We start from the raw sequence: 16,591 nt of genomic DNA, 5'->3' as shown, positions 1-16,591 counted from the left end.
TTGATGAGAACTTTCCACAACGAGCTTACCATACCATCGGTTGTGCTGTTGGACCTGTTATAGCCAAAATTGCCCTCCAGAGCTGAAGACTTATATTAATACAAGATTTAGATGAAACCCATTTGCAAACAGTTGAGAAGAAATAGTCACTGAGTGAAAGAGTGGATTTCAGAGGCAGTCCACCATACTGACCTATTTTCACAACTTTAACTCAAGTGCCCACGGTGACGTAAGTAATTCATATGAAGGTAATTAGGCTTCCCCTGGGCATGAGTCACCACTATTAGTCAGTATAAATTTCTGAGCCTGTTGTTCCATGTCTGTGCCCAAAATCTAGGGTCCTAATATCAGAGGACAGCTTCTCTGGCCTGCAAGTCTGTGATTTGTTAAAACGTTACTTAAATGAATGTCAAAGCAAGCAAGGTTACAAAGTAGATATTTATATTCTTATGCATTGGTGAAGTAAACTCATATATTCCATTTGAAAGCCCAAACATTTTAATGCTTTACCAGCACTGAAAAAAAATCCTCTACCCACACCCAGAATCATTAAAGATTTCTAATGTTGCCTGGGTGCAAAAAGTGTGAGCCAACAGGCACCATTAAAGGCCAACCAATGTTTCATTATTATTACTTACATAATGGAAAACAGACATGTATGACTTAGAAGAATATGGCAGTGTGTAATGTCATGGATTTTGCTTTCTCAGCTTTGTAGTTTGTGGTATTGATTTGTGACCCCCACAGTCACTGTTTAAAATATGCAATAAATATCAACAATAATTCAAGTCATAATAAGAAGGTGTCTTAGTGGACAGCACAGCAAGCTGTGGTACATCTCAGGCCACCCACACTGAGGAGATTTAAGCAGATCCAGAAAGAAGATTGGTGAATATTTCATCCGCCCTTTAATTCAATATCCATGGTCTTATAGTTTGTTTTTACATATTATATAGAAGCAAAATGTAAACATTTAATAAGCAGTACCTAGAAAAACTATTCACATCCCTTGAACATTTTTACATTATCATGTTTTAACCATAGCGTTTCATGTTTCTCAGTTTTTTTTATATTTTACACCACAACACAAAATAGCACATAATTGTTCAAAGGAAGGACAATGATGTGTTGTTTTCGAACATGTTACAAGAATCTATATTCAACCTCTTCTTAACTTTGATATCCTAAAATAAAGTCTGGTACAACTAAATTCAAATAGTCACCTAAAGAGAATTCATTTTTATGCAGCTGTTCTATTAATTTCTTAAAGGTTACTTATACAATATTTCTGAACAAAGCCTCATTAAGACAGGGACACATTAGAGAGGTCAGGGTGAAGTTAAAACCAGGGATAGGTTGTTGAAGAAGGTGCTCTTAAATGAAATAAAATCTCACCTTTTCGGAATAGCATTCCATACGTGTGCCCAATAAGCAGAACTTTACCATGGACACAACAATCTCCCAATGTGGGGACAGTGGGAGACTTGTCTTCAGGAGGTACAAGGTTTAGCTCAGGGTGTCCCATTCCAGTAGCTGGAGTGTGTCAAATTATGTAGGAGCCTTCTAACGACTAATCCTTTTGATTCAGATACGTAAAACCAGGGACAGATCTAAACCACCGGCAATTAGTTAATCATGTTGGTCACCACTGGTTTAGATCACAACACATTCATGTGTCAAATAAACCCAGTCAAAATTTCAGAACTAAATATAATTGAGAATTTTGGGCAGCACTTTAAAACTAGATGTGCAGAAATACTATACATAATATCTAACACATAGAGGAATAGGCAGAAAAGGTTGTCTCTAGAAGCATGATGCACATTTTCAGGTTCAGACGTTCCTGAACAATATGCACACCACATTTTTCACATTTTCCTTCTTTTTCTTTACTATTATCTGCTACTTTGTGTTGGCATGTCACAAAACACTCCAACCAAGTACATGGACGTTTGCAGTTGAAACATGACAAAATGTGAAAAAGCTTAAGAGGCATTATTTTTGCAAGGAACAGTAAACTAAACAGAAGCTCAACCTTCGCAATATTAATTTACTCTTTGTGTTTGAATTGCTTTTGTTCTTTACTACTGCCACTAAGGCCCATTAGTAGCTGCTGATCAATAAATGGAAAGGTAGTGAGCTGAGAAAGAGAAATTTATTACCAGTGAAGTAGCCCATTTATTTGACATATTTATTCAGAAACAAAAGGTGAATTCTGTGAGGATTCTTGCCTGTACCACATACACCAATTGTACTTTATGAATGAAACTGAGAACAACTCAAACTAACAGTGTTTCTTAATCTTCACATCATTGTTTCTGACCAATTAATACAAAAAGATGCCTGCTGTGACTTGAGCCATTACTTGCTTGAGGTCATACTGAGAAATACAAAGCAGACTGAAGTCACAGAAGCAGCTTGTTCCAATTTTCAGACTGTAACGACTCAAAGTAATGATTGCTTGATAAAAACTGGCTACTGCTGTCTCGAGCAGAGGCACTTTGGTGGTGACAAACCACCAAAGGGATTTAAGTATTCAGACAATTTGAACTGATGATAAGCTCATTATAACGAACATGTGCTTGAGCTGTGAAGGTGTGTGTGTCGAAACCCAGTCTAAAGACTAAAGACTGATTTCCTAATATATTCAGACTAAAAGCAGTAAAACGGTGCTGCTTATCCTCTAAACTGGATTGTATTAATCTACTAATCACACAGCATTTCTTTAACTACTTCTCCCCAGCTGCACTGTGGCAATTAAGACCCTAATGTTCTTTTCTTTGGCTACTGTGTTATTTCTACTCTTGTTCTCTTAGTTGAACTCTGATGATAACCTGGGTCTTGTTCCCTTTAATGCCCAGTAATTGTTGCTGCTCTTTCCTGTTTTACTGTGTACTTCTTTATGGTTAATCTCAATCTTTCATCCCTGCTTTCCCACCACATCTGGTATCATTTTACAGTATAAAATCATTCAAATAAAAGTAGTGGCAGCACAGTCTGCATAGTGTGTTCCTCATATGGATACCATTTTAAACATTGGATCTCATTGTTGTTAGGTATAAGCACCTTTTCACTAATTGACACTTTTTGCTAGCTCCTAGGTAAGGTAGTTCCTCAAAATATTAGCATACTAGATTCCCTTAAACCCTGACCAAAGGTTGTTGAATGACACCCAACCATTAGAAAAGAACATAAAAAGAAAGTTCTTCAGTTTTATGGAATATCTATTCAAAAGGGAAAACAGCAAAATGATTTGTCATTGGTTTTAATTTCAAATAATATAATAACATTTTTAAATCAGATTTATAAATAAGACAATGGACTTTTGGGTGGGTTTAACAAAAACAAAAAAAAGCATGAAAAAAAAAACAAATATAATCTGCTGCCATCTGCTGGTGTTGAAATGTTATAACAGGCAAGTAAAAAGAAAATTAAAATAATGAAAAAAAATAAAAGAAACCAACACAAGCTAAATTTCTTTAGCTTTGTTTATTGTTGTTGTTGGAGCTGAGCCAGTGCGATCTGTTTAGCTTGATTTAATATGCAAAACCTTGCTTTTGAATGATTTATATTGTGAAATATACTGTGACTCCGCAGGTGAATATTGTGGCTATTCACCAGCAACGTTATAAAAAATATACATAATAAAAAAAGCAACTTTATATACTTGTAATATTGGAAGCTCCGCCTTTCCGACCAGGTCCACGGCTCTCTTCACCGGCTGTTAAACGAAGCAAGTCCCTGACAGCATTTTCCTACTTCCTTCCTATTTAAGCCAATCATATTGTGTTTAGTCACACGAGTGTGTGGTTTTACCCAATCAGAGGCCGCAAAACAAAATGTAGGCGTGTGCGCCAACTGTAGCAGCTGACTGTCTTTCCTGCGCAGTGTTAGTGTCTGGAGTTTGACCACTGTCAAAGGAAAGGACATGTCTATTTCTCAGGATCCAAACGGAGGACTGACTTGAAACAGCAAGTCCCACGGCCCAATCACCAGAGATACTTCACTAATTCTTGAAATAAACCGAAAGGTGAGCGGGCAGCAGTAATTATTGTTAGCATTATTCGCTATAAAGCGCTAGGTTATCTCGCTGTGGTGATGTGTTAAATGGCACAGCAACGTGTGTTATTGTTATATAACAGTGGCGGTTCTCACAGCTGCAACTGGACTCAAATGTTTCCCAATAAGTTCAAGGATGTCACCTTCTCAGGCTAGCTATTCAGTTTAGCTTGATGTTGTCTGAATTGGAGTGATAGATAACCTAACGTGGTTCAAACACTGATAAAAGTTTTAACTTGGACAACCTAAACTACCAATCAGTCACAGATTTCTGGCTGAATTAAACTGTGCTATGTGGTACAGAGTAAAGGCATGAAAACCTTATGATCAGCTGTCTTAGCATTTCAAAACCCACATAGCATTATTGTTGTAAAAACCAACATGATTTAGAGTTGTACGCCGTGTTGATGCACACATAATTTTGTTAGCTGGTTACAGTGGAATAAATGACTGTGTTCAGAAAGTGAAAGTGCTTTTGAAAACTTGTTTTTGTTTATCATTGTTTAGGTGTGCGACGTGAACATATTCGCTAAACTGTGGTTTATTTACGCATCTCTACTGAGACCATGATTGGGTTTACTGTCTCAAACAGAAAATAGACAAATGATTTGAACAGCATCAACATTTCTCAGACCTCAGCTTGTTCACGTGAATCTGGGAGTCTGCAAACAAATATTTTAACCACCGGCCTCCGACTGCTACTTTGACCAGAACAACTGTATTTATAATGAGATTAAATATCACTGTTTAGGTAACTTTTGATTACAGTAGGTTGCACCAGATTTCACAAATTTCAGATCTATATTCAAAAAATAAAAATCCAACATCGCTACAGTGTACTACTTTGTGTTGGTTAGTCACAAAAATCCTGATAAACATACTTTAAAGTTTGTGGTTTTAAGATGAAGAAGTTCAAGGGGTTTGAATGTCTTATTTCATTTTTTCTTATGATCTAAGTCAGATCAGACATGGATCATAAGTCTGATCTCTGAAGGTTAATTATTGATACGTTTAGTGATGTAATCATTTCTGCCAGTCTCCTGACTCTTCCTCTGACAGATATTTCAATGAACTCATATAAACACTAAAGTCTTAGGTTGACTGTTCTTTTTTACAGCCATGGATCCTTCATCTACAGGCAACCTCCCCACACCGAAGCTCAACCCTTCATCTCAACCCATGAGGCCTGGAACTTCCTCGCTCGGCTCGTCGGCGAGCTCCTCCACCCCTGAGCCGAAGAGGCATAAAGTCACGCTGCCGACGCCTCCGACCACTCCATCACCTCCTCCCTCCGCCACCTCGCCTCAGATATCTCCACGGCTTTATTCTCGCTCTTCCTCCCTCTCCACACTGACAACTCCATTTCCCTACCAGCCCTCCAGAAGCTTTTCACAGCCGGGCAGATCGCAGCTCAACGCAGCAGCATCAACAGGAAGTCTTTTTAATGGTTCATCGGCTGCCGCGGTGCCTTCATCGCCTGTCTCACCTGAACCAGGTAGAAAACTCAGACCTTTGAGCTCAAACACAAGCTTTCTAACGTGGTTTTACTTTGCAGTTTTTCTGCAATCAGTGCAGCCAACACTCCTAGACACTGTTGTGTCGCCGTAACAAACAGACATGCAAAGCAGCTGCTCCCTTTCTACTGACCTTCAGGGAAACACCAGAGTCCCTATTTAGTTTTTTCTGCTCTTTGTGTGTCATGTTGCCATATAAGGGGTATAGATCTCTTATTCACATCGCTTCACATCACATAGCATATTTTAGTTATTTAAAACAATTTATGATATCAAGATGTATTGCTGCAAATTGTGAAAATATCACTTTACAAAAAGAGTGAGCCTATCAAATTGATACAAGCCTTATAATGTAACTAACAAGCAAAAGTTAAAACTGACCCTTTGAATAATTAAGACTGGATGTTACCTGTAGCAAGGCAGCAGCTGTTTACTGTACTAAACTAAGTTATTTTAGGGTTCAGAGATAGTGTTAAAGTATGAGCAGTGTTCCAGGACAGCACAAGAGGACATCTAATGCGTGTCACTGGATATCATCAGTATTTTCTTTAGCTCACCCACACTCAGACAGACATCTGATCCACTCACCAGTATCACCTACAACCATTAGAAATATTAAGTCACTGAAAGGTTTACAGAGCCTTTATTTTAACAGAAATGTTTTTGATAATTGAGGTCTTACTTCCCCTGGGACCTAGGATTGGCAGTTTAAGATCATTTACTGAATGAGGAGGATTGTGAGAACAGAATAAGGAGCTTTAAGTGTTTTTATTTTATATACTCAATTTTTCTTCAACTTTTTCCCTTTTTGTTACTTTATAACCACAAGCTTTAGAATATTTTGTTGTGTTCATGTGTGACTAAGCCACACAAAGTAGTTTGCAACTATGAAGTGGAAGGAAACGATGCCTGGTTTTCAAGCTTTGGTTTTTACGAATGAAAATATCACAAGTTTTTACTGAGTCGTGATGTAGGTATTTTGCCATATGTTTCAACCAACTATGCACATTTACCTTTGCTCATTTCTATTTGCAACATAGCTCGAGTTCAGTTAGATTGGTTGGTTTGTGTCTGTGATCGTCTTTTTTAAAGAGATGCTACAGATTATCTGTTGGATTCAGCAGAGAATCTGTTGATACCAACATTAAATTGTTATTATCTAACAAACAGTTCTGTTACTCAGCCTGGTGTAGATGAAGAGCCTCGTCTTTGTACATTTGCAGTTGTGCCATACACTTTTCCATTTTCGGATGATGGATTAAACGGTGCTGCGTGAGATGCTCAAATCACAGGACATTGTTCTATAGTGGACCTCTGGTTGTATGTTTATAGATCCTTTCTTGCTGTTTGCAAAACCTCAGACAGTTTCTTTGTCTTTGAGGAATGGTCTGTATAAAGCTTTAATTATCCTACTCTAAACTCTTATCAGTACTGCCATCACTGATGAAGAAAAGCACCGTGACAGGATGACGCTACCACAACCATCTTTCACCATGGGATGGTGGTTTTTCGTTTAATTTTAGTGTCATCTGACCAGAGCAGTGGGAAATCAAAATATACGCACTTGTGTATTTTTTGAAACCTTTTCAAGTTTTTTTTTTACCATGGTCAATCACTTAAAACCCTAATAGACTATACTGCTTTGTTTTCGGTTAGCGAATCTGGAAGACATAAAAAAATATTAATACCCTCTTATGCACCTCTTTTTATGCATTATTACAAACAGGCCTTTTAACCTCACATCTCAGATATCATAATTCTACGATCCATAAAACTTCAATCAAAATCATCTGATTTTTTTGTGTGTGTGTGTGTGTGTGTGTTTTTCCAGATGAGTCAGAGGAGGATGTCCGTTTGGAGGATTTGGAAGAGAGAGCAAAATCAGGTGATGCTAAAGCACAAACAAAGGTCAGTGAACATGCTGCAGATTGTTGACCATATGTTGGAAACAGAACACATCAGCTGAGTCATGATAATGTTTATAGTTTAGCCCCACTATGGACAGATCAGCTGTGCTTGTTTTGCAAGATTAAGACTCTGAACGTGTGTATGTGTGTTTCCAGATGGGCCGTCACTTTCTGGCCTTGGCAAAAGAAAGCGATGAAGAGCTGAATAACTGCAGAGCGGTCACATGGCTGATCCAAGCTGCTAAACAGGGCCGCAGAGATGCTGTCAAACTGCTGCAGCAGTGCTTAAAATCCAGGAAAGGTGACCAAAAAGTCCATCAAACTACTCCTGTTTTCAGTGTGACAGCAGAAATCCTACTTTTATTGCTACTAGCTTTTTTTTATGTTGCTTTTATTCACTTCTGTACTTCAGGAATCACTTCGGAGAACTCTGAGGAGGTTAAGAAGTTATGCACCGAGACACGTTTTGAGAGAGGAGTCAGGAAAGCAGCTCTGCTCATGTATTTTAAGCTGAACCCAGAGAAGAAGAAATCTGTGGAGGTTTCTGATTTGCTGGAGAACGTGGAGCACGTTCACGCAGAACCAGGTGCAAAAAGGAAAATTTTTACACAATTTAAGCTTTCTTTCTCTGCCTTTTTGTCAATTATTTACTTCCATTTGTTTATGGAAACCCATCTGCTCAGGCCCACTCAACAGCTCTGCTAAGAAACAAAGGCGAGTCCTGGAGACGATGGTTTCCAGAGAAGGTTTGCATATTTTAACATATAATTACTCATTTTCATTGGTAAAGAGAACTGTAATGTAAAATTTGCATTTTGCAGGTTTTATAAATCCATTTGGGTCTCAACTGCTTATAAAAAACACACAAAAAAAACCCCATCAATTTGTTGGCAATAAGTTAACGTTTTTTGGTGTCTGGAAAAAGAGCTATTTCAAAAAACTCCTGATTAAGTCACAGTTGACAGGCACTGTGCCGTTACCTAGCAACCCATACATAATTTAAATCATGCATGATGGAATGATTATTTATTTAAGGTTTCCCATTATGGATTGCTTATAAAACTTCTTTTTTTTTTTTTTAAGTGAGTCTATAGGTTTTCTTGTTTCCTTTTGTTGCAGCCAGTTCTCATGTGGATCTGGATGACTTTGTTGAGATGACAAAGAAATATGCGCAGGGTATTGCACCGTCACCCTTCATGGCCTCTGCAGCAGATGATGATGATGACGATGATGATGTGGTAGTGAAAAATCCAGATGAACTGCCGCTCCATCAGAAGGTAAGACACTGTTCCCCGCAAATACAGACGTGTGTATTTCTACACACGTCTGTATGAGAATTGTGTGTAGCACATTTGGGAATTTAAACTTGCCAGTAGTTTATTTTACATATAACTCCATTTTGGCCAATTTGAGCATTTATAAACTCTCTACAAACATAAACGTTTACATCATGTGTGTCTCTCTCAGTTGCTGAAGTTCCCTCTGTACGCTCTGCTGGAGATAAAAGAGCATCTCATAGACTGGGCGTCGCGGGCCGGCATGCAGTGGCTCAGCGCCCTCATCCCCACTCACCACGTTAACGCACTCATCTTTTTCTTCATCATCTCCAACCTCACCATTGAGTTCTTCATCTTCCTCATCCCGCTTCTGATTTTCTACCTCTCCTTCTTCTCCATGATCATCTGCACACTGCGGGTATTTCAGGTTAGTTATGACTTGCGCTCTTTTTGACAACACTGAGTCTGCGTTTTAGATTTGTGAAATATTGAAGAAGTAATGAGTTCACCTTTAAAAGACGCATTTGTCTTTTCTAGAATTCAAAGGCATGGGAAAATTTCCGAGCTCTCACAGACCTGCTCGCTCATTTTGAGCCTGGTCTGGATCTGGACCAGGCCGAGACCAACTTTGGATGGACACACTTGGAACCTTACCTGTAAGGTCACCTCTGTTTGCTGTTTTTTTTTCATTTAATTTGCTCTGTTGTTGTTGTTTCGACTGGGTTTCAAACTTTTAGGTCCAATTCTTCTTTTCGATTAAAATTTTGTTTGAAAATAAGATCATATGAGAAAAGAAGAAAAAAAGACCAAAAGTCAATATATAAATGGAATCCAAACCTTTTGTCTTCTTCACTTCCATGCACTTTGGTGCCTTTGCCAGTGCCAAGATACCAACCAACATGTTGAGTTATATCTGCTAAATGTGTCCAGAGGAGTGGACAAATATTTAGTCTGAATTATGACAAAATATTTGTTGATGGCTTCAACAAGTTTGTGGTCCGGGTTCAACATGCTGAGGCACATTTGCTCAAACATTATATCTGTACATTTGGTCCTGTATGTGTATTTTGACCCTTGTTTCTGTTTTCCCACAGGTACTTCCTGCTCTCAGTGGTCTTCGTTGTGTTCTCCTTTCCTGTTGCCGATAAATCCTGGGTCCCCAGCTCAGAGCTAGCTGCCATCGCTCTCTTCTTCACCATCACGGCCTTCCTCAGCCTCCACGCCTCTGCTCAGCTCTTTGCTCGTAAAGCCCTTCTCTCTGAGGTCCTTTCAGGAGCATGCTCCCTCACTCAGCTGCTACCCGACTCCTTCTGGTTCTTCCGGATCTTTGGGAAGACGTTTGTCACAGTGCCTCTCGGAGACGCCGTGGTGTTAAATCTTGGCATACCATGGCTTTTGTATGGACACCTCTTCTATCTTCTCTTCTGCATGGCCCAGCTGAAAGGCTTCAAGGGAACCTACCTGTGCCTAGTGCCCTATTTGGTTTGCTTCACCTGGTGTGAGCTTTGCTTGGCATTCCTCCATAACGCCTCAGCCATAGGACTGATCCGGACTTGTATAGGCTACTTCCTGTTCCTGTTTGCCCTTCCTGTTCTCACACTGGGTTTGGCTGCCATGATTATGATCCAGTTAGTGCAGTGGTTTCTGACCCTGGAGGTAACAAAGATGGTGGTGACACTGATTGTCTGCTTTGTGCCCGTGGTGTTGAGGCTCTGGACTCGCTTCAGCCTCAACCCCATTGTGGTTTTGAGGTCTTTGTCACGGAGCAGCGTAGTCAAGCTCATCCTGGTGTGGCTGAGTGCGGTGGTGCTTTTCTGCTGGATGTATGTCTACAGGTCTGAAGGAATGAAGGTGTACAACTCTACCCTGACATGGCCTGAATACAGCAACCTCTGTGGGCCATTGGCCTGGAAGGAATCCAACATGGCCCAAACTCAGATTCTCTGCTCCCACCTGGAAGGACACAGAGTCACCTGGACGGGACGCTTTAAATATGTCCGCGTGACGGATATCGAGAATGGGCCGCAGTCGACTATCAACTTGTTTCCTGTTTTTCTAGGAAACTGGATGCGCTGTCTGTATGGAGAACCCTATCCGATGTGTGATGAGGGGAAACAAAACGCAGCTGCTGAGCCCCAGCCGCTGCCGGCTCCAGCTCCTCCTCAAGAAGATCCGCTTTGCAAACTGAAAACCCTGGCCAAGCATGAGTGCCACATCAAGCGCTTTGACCGATACAAGTTTGAGGTTACCCTGGGAATGCCGCTCGAGAGGAAGACTAAGGATGGGACAATCATAGAGGACGAAGATGCAACCAAGGACATAGTCTTGCGGGCGAGTAATGAGTTCAAGTCTGTCCTTTTACACCTGAACGCCGGCAGTCTGGTGGAGTTCAGCACCATCCTGGAGGGGCGTTTGGGCTCCAAATGGCCGGTGTTTGAGATGAAGGCCATCCACTGTTTGTCCTGTGGGGACACCCGCGTTCCCAAACGCAAACAGTTCAAGATTGAGCACGACTGGAGGCGCACAGCTCAAAACGCCCTCCAGTTTGGGTTCGACTTCTTCTTCAACCCCTTCCTGACCGCTCGGCTAGAGGAGCAGTCAGACACTGAAACAGAGATGGTGGCACAGGAAGACACATAGAGTGAAGACAACTCTTAAATAGAAGAGGCCTCATAATAATAAAGTTATCGAAGAACACTAATGATTGTACGACACCGATCTATCTGCAATATTGGTTATTGAGTACAAGGAACAAACAGATCCTCAAGCATTTACTGTCTTATAAAAGCCCTCGCACTCCTTGAACATCGTCACATTGGTTACATTACAGCCTCACCCGTACCTCACTGGGGACCAGCAGCTGAAGATCTGTCTGATTTTTGTGTTAGCTTATTTTTGGTTAACACAAAATAAGCTGTGATCTAAGGCATGCTGTGCTAAGTCTTGCTATACATTTTGTGGTCATTGAAAGGTGAACATCTCCCACATCCTCAAGTCTTTCAAAGAACAAAAGAGTTGAATTTCTCTGTATTTAGTTCAATTCATCCTCCTACTGACTACTGACCCTGCTGCCTCCATGTTTAACCATATGGAGCAGTGACAGCCTTTTATCACACATTTTTGCATGGAGACCAGAGAGTTCCATTTTGGTCTCATATGACTGGAGCACCTTCTTCCACATGATTGCTGTATCCTATACATTTTTACAAAACCTTAAACACATTTTTTAGGGTTTACTTTCACCCTCAAATAGTTAAGAGTTTTCCACCTGAGCTGTGCATCACTGCCGCTCCTAGGGAGTCACCATAAACCTTTTTGTTGCTTCTCTAGGCCTGTCATGATGACATTTTGCTGGATAATAAAAAAAAACTGCTATAAACAAAAGTGTTGTTTTGAGACCATTTTCAAGTAATATATTGATAATGGCATAATAATGCAAGTTCTCTCTTTCAAAGACTAATAAACTTTGCTTTTGTACAGAAAGCGCCACACTGAAACCAAAATAAAACAACCAAAAACAATAAATAAAGCAGAAATATAAACCTTGCATAACCCAAGCCATAAACAAAATAGATTATTAAGCTCATTTTAATTTAAGTGCCTATTGTGACAGTTTTATTGCTCTCCCTATCCAGCCTGTCATCTTAGATGGACAGCCTTGTCTTGGTAGAGCTGCAGTTGTGCCATAATCTTTAGATATTGGTTTTATAATACTAAAATATCCCAAAATGTTATCCTTAACCTGTCTGCTGCACTTCTTGGTCTTCATGATTGTTGTTGCGCAACACCCCCCCCCCTCCTTTCTGTCTCTACTGTCTCACTCTCTGCTTCCTCTTCTGAGAGGGGAGATGTGCTACCAGCTCTCCATCTAACGGGTTAATTGAGTTTCCTAAATCTGCCGGGATTTACCCTGTCCAGAACTGAAGTAAACTCTGTTTAAGCTGGTTTCGAGAAACGATTCACCTGATTTTTAACGGCCTACATCCAGGTGTCTCACCCTTCTTCCCTCTGTGAATTAGCCAGACTGAGCAGCCTACAGCCAACTAGTTTCACAGAGCACACCTGTTAACGGTCGCTCGTTCTCTTATTTTACAACTTGCATTTGTTATTGAACCAGGTAGGTTTTAGTGACTCGGGCGAGTCCCAAGGATGACGTTTTAAATTTGGGCTACCAGCAACTTAAAAACATTTTAAACTTTTTCCTCTCCAGAATCAAACATCACAGCTATTTTACAACCATCAAAGAACTTTAAGGTGACTCATTAACTGAATGTCCACAACATCTTTTAGATTTTCTTTATGCTAAATATTTTATTAGTAAGGCATTTTTGCAAGGGTCAGTACAGCTTAATTCAGTAGCAGAAATAATCAAATAAGTAAAATCAGTCATCTAGTCTGTCTTTCCCTACTGCTGACTGAGAACTAAAAAAAAGGAACCTTTGAGAGAGACGGACGGAGCTTGACGCCTCGAACCCCAGACCTGGCACGACGACGAAGAAGGTGCTGCAGCAGGAGGAAGACGCCGATCGATGAAGGCCAGGATCTCCGCAGGTCTGATGATGAAGAAGGTGTTGCAGCAGGAGGAAGACGCCGATCGATGAAGGCAGGGATCTCTGTAGGTCTGATGAGCCTCCTCTCCGCATGGATGGTGAGGTCACACAGGACTTGGTGCTGGCAGGAAGGAAGGCACCAGTTCTTCTTCTTTGTCTTTGCCTTTGTCTTCATCTTTGTCTTTGGGGTCTGAACCCAGCCGATGAGAGAAGTGCGATTTGAAGCCACAGGTTGTGGGGCTGACGGGTTGGTCCCCATGGCCGGACAGTCTTCGGCTCCGTGGCCCCGGCTCTTCTTCAGCTGCAGAGTTCTTTGTCCATCTCGATCTTGGCTCGAAGCTGCCCGGAGGATCCAACGAACGGTTCCTCTTTTGCACTCACCTTTTATAGGGTTTCTGACTGCTTAGACAGATGATCTCATATCCATCACTGTCTTACAGACATTTCCTGATGTCTGTGCTAATGTCTCAGGGTTGCTCAACCTCCTATGTCCATTGCCTGCACAACCTTTCACCTACTCTCTAAATAAGGCGTTGATCATCTCTGCTCTCCTGTTAGTTCCTTGCCTTTCACCTTTCACCTACTCTCTACCTCCAACATATCAGTGATGTTTAATTGCAGTTACACCTTTTACACCATTTCAAGTTCAATGTCAAAATCACATTTATATCACATTTATTTTCTTTAGCTTCTTTGATTTAGCATTCATTTATAATTTTATAACCATAACTTATATCACATTTATTTTCTTCAGCTTCTCTGATTTATCATTCATTTATGATTTTATAACCATAACTTATTAATTATACTTATTATAATCTTAATGTGAGTTATTACAGATGTTTTTCTGAAAAGAAACCAAGAATAATACATGATTCTAATTATTTGATGCCAAAGTTACAGTTACTTGTTTTTCTTGTAACTGTTCCCACAAATGTTCGTGTAAATATTATTACAAGTAAACCAATATTAATATAAGTATTTTACTTTGAATCTTATCAAATTACCAAAATGTTTAGATTTCATTCTTTAAACTTTCATGATTTAAAATAAGGAATAGTCTCAGCTATTTTTTATAAATCTGCAGGCTGGAACTTACTTCCTCTTTTTCCAGGAAACCTGCTTTTCCTGTTTAATGACTCTTTCTGACTGACTATGATTTCTTATGATTAGATAGAAAAAAGTAGAATTAAAGCAAAGTTTGCATGAGACAAAAACAACACACACAACTAGATTTATTTTATTGACACTTAAGTCTACTGTTGGGCCTAGATGTCACTTGAGTGATTCATTTTAAAGATAACTTTATTTATTATTACTGTTAAACTAACTTTATTGACACTTAAGTCTACTGCTGGGCCCTGATGTCACTTGAGTGATTCATTTTAAAGATAACTTTATTTATTATTACTGTTAAACTAAAATCTCCAGCATGGGGAAGTGGGATGAGCTCGGATTTTCTTGACACCCCCTCCACGAGGTCAGACCTTTCACATGCTGGGAGTCCATCACCCTCCTGCAGTTCGCCGTCCTCATCCCCTGGAAAGAGAAGAGGTTCGTCTGGGATGTGAAGATGCAGATTCTTCATCCTCAGTTGTCACAGAGGGCTCAGTGTAGTCATCAAAACTCCACTTCTCTTGACACCCCCTCCTTGGAGTTTTGATTTCCCCCATGAGGTGATGAATGTCGAAGAAAACTTGGATCGTTCTGATTCTTCTACAGGAACTTTCGCTGGATGAACTGTCGGTTCTTCAGGATGTGGGATGATTCTTTAGGGAAGATGGGCTGAGACAGAAGGCCTCAAACAAAAAAAAAATTCTGGCTGTTCAGCAGAGCAAAGCAAAAAGCATAAGCATCATGACGCTTTATCCGTAATCATGATCCTTTTCCATTTTAATCCATCAGGTTGTGACAGGAGTTCTTCTTTAGCATAATCCAATTTCTTCACGGCCCTCCCAGTCCAAAGCCTTGAAGTTGTTCTTTGAACGGCAACCTTCCTGTAATAGTGGCCAGTCTACTGTAGGATGGCATGGTGCTTGATTCTCTGGCCATCTTCTCGTAATGTTCTGGTTTGCTGTAGCTAAGAACTGGCTTGAGCACTGCTTCCTCATGGACCCCTTTCTTCATCAGTAGTACTGTTGAAGTTCAGTACTTACTTTACAAAATCTTGGGCGTTGAATCTCAGCTTGATCCCCGTAGTTGCAGGCCGATCTTGAGCTTTAATCCAAACTCTCTGCCCTGTTTTCAGTGACACTTTGAGCTGCAACTTCCCTTTTCCTTCTCTGAGCAAAAAGGAGAAGTGTCTTCGCCTCCCTGCTTTCTGTGACGTGAACGGAGTTCCTCTGCAGGGGAAGACCTGCTCTTCTAGCAGTTGTCACTGTGTCCATCAGCACCAAGAGGTACTTCTCACCTCTCTTTCTTGTTGTCCCCATTGGCTCTGCTACATCCATGCAGACTGAACCCCATGGGACTGTGCTCTTGATGAACAAACCTTCCATCCGCTGTCCTGGGTGCCCTGGGTAGCTGTGCAGAAAGTTGATGCAGTTCTGTTGAGGTCTCCTCCTTTTCCAAACGATCTGGACGGCCGGCTTCCTCCGGTTTCTTCCCCAGATTTTCCTCCTCGAAGTGATCATCCATCACTCCGTCTCTCTGTCGGTTCGAGTTGTCTATCCCCCAAAGCCTCTCTTTGCGCTTCGAGCAGGGATGGGTCTAGACTATGTTGGCTACTAGCTTCACTGTCTGGATCCGGTCATTTATCCTCAGTAGAAGCTTTCCCTCACCTGTATGCCATACAGTTACTGCAAGGGTTGTGACTGACGGCCTTATCAGTCACCATTAACTCTATTCCCTAAGAGTTAACAAACCAAGTGAGCTATTCAGATCCTCACATCTGTTTTCACTGACTTGGCACATAGGGCCCTCCTACTCTGTTAGTCTGGGCCCCACGTTGGGCGCCACTCGTTGTTGCGCAACACCCCCCCCCTCCTTTCTGTCTCTACTGTCTCACTCTCTGCTTCCTCTTCTGAGAGGGGAGATGTGCTACCAGCTCTCCATCTAACGGGTTAATTGAGTTTCCTAAATCTGCCGGGATTTACCCTGTCCAGAACTGAAGTAAACTCTGTTTAAGCTGGTTTCGAGAAACGATTCACCTGATTTTTAACGGCCTACATCCAGGTGTCTCACCCTTCTTCCCTCTGTGAATTAGCCAGACTGAGCAGCCTACAGCCAACTAGTTTCACAGAGCACACCTGTTAACGGTCGCTCGTTCTCTTATTTTACAACTT

At 40.9% G+C, this 16,591-nt stretch overlaps 1 protein-coding gene across 2 annotated transcripts; it reads left to right on the top strand.

Moving 5' to 3' along the window:
* Positions 1 to 3,885: 3,885 nt before the first annotated feature.
* wfs1 (wolframin ER transmembrane glycoprotein) lies at positions 3,886 to 12,583 on the top strand. 2 transcript variants are annotated; one of them, XM_023329098.1, is made up of 10 exons: positions 3,886 to 4,030; positions 5,177 to 5,554; positions 7,405 to 7,481; positions 7,637 to 7,781; positions 7,893 to 8,066; positions 8,164 to 8,226; positions 8,600 to 8,757; positions 8,948 to 9,184; positions 9,295 to 9,413; positions 9,852 to 12,583. In XM_023329098.1, the coding sequence occupies exons 2-10, from the start codon at positions 5,179 to 5,181 to the stop codon at positions 11,395 to 11,397; spliced, it is 2,895 nt and encodes a 964-aa protein (XP_023184866.1). In that variant the 5' UTR covers positions 3,886 to 4,030; positions 5,177 to 5,178; the 3' UTR covers positions 11,398 to 12,583. The 2 variants fall into 2 exon arrangements, with proteins under 2 accessions (XP_023184866.1, XP_023184867.1); XM_023329099.1 differs by lacking the exon at positions 8,948 to 9,184.
* Positions 12,584 to 16,591: the final 4,008 nt, after the last annotated feature.

The sequence above is a fragment of the Xiphophorus maculatus genome, chromosome 23 (genome assembly GCF_002775205.1).
Source record: "Xiphophorus maculatus strain JP 163 A chromosome 23, X_maculatus-5.0-male, whole genome shotgun sequence".
Classification (NCBI taxonomy): domain Eukaryota; kingdom Metazoa; phylum Chordata; class Actinopteri; order Cyprinodontiformes; family Poeciliidae; genus Xiphophorus; species Xiphophorus maculatus.
This window is presented reverse-complemented; position numbering and strand designations above follow the sequence as displayed.

Bases quoted from the DNA above. Each gene is read 5' to 3' on its own strand.
- wfs1 (XM_023329098.1), top strand. From the start codon at position 5,179: ATGGATCCTTCATCTACAGGCAACCTCCCCACACCGAAGCTCAACCCT. The intron at 5,555-7,404 runs GTAGAAAACTCA...GTGTTTTTCCAG, and splicing joins GCCTGTCTCACCTGAACCAG to ATGAGTCAGAGGAGGATGTC. The intron at 8,227-8,599 runs GTTTGCATATTT...CTTTTGTTGCAG, and splicing joins GACGATGGTTTCCAGAGAAG to CCAGTTCTCATGTGGATCTG.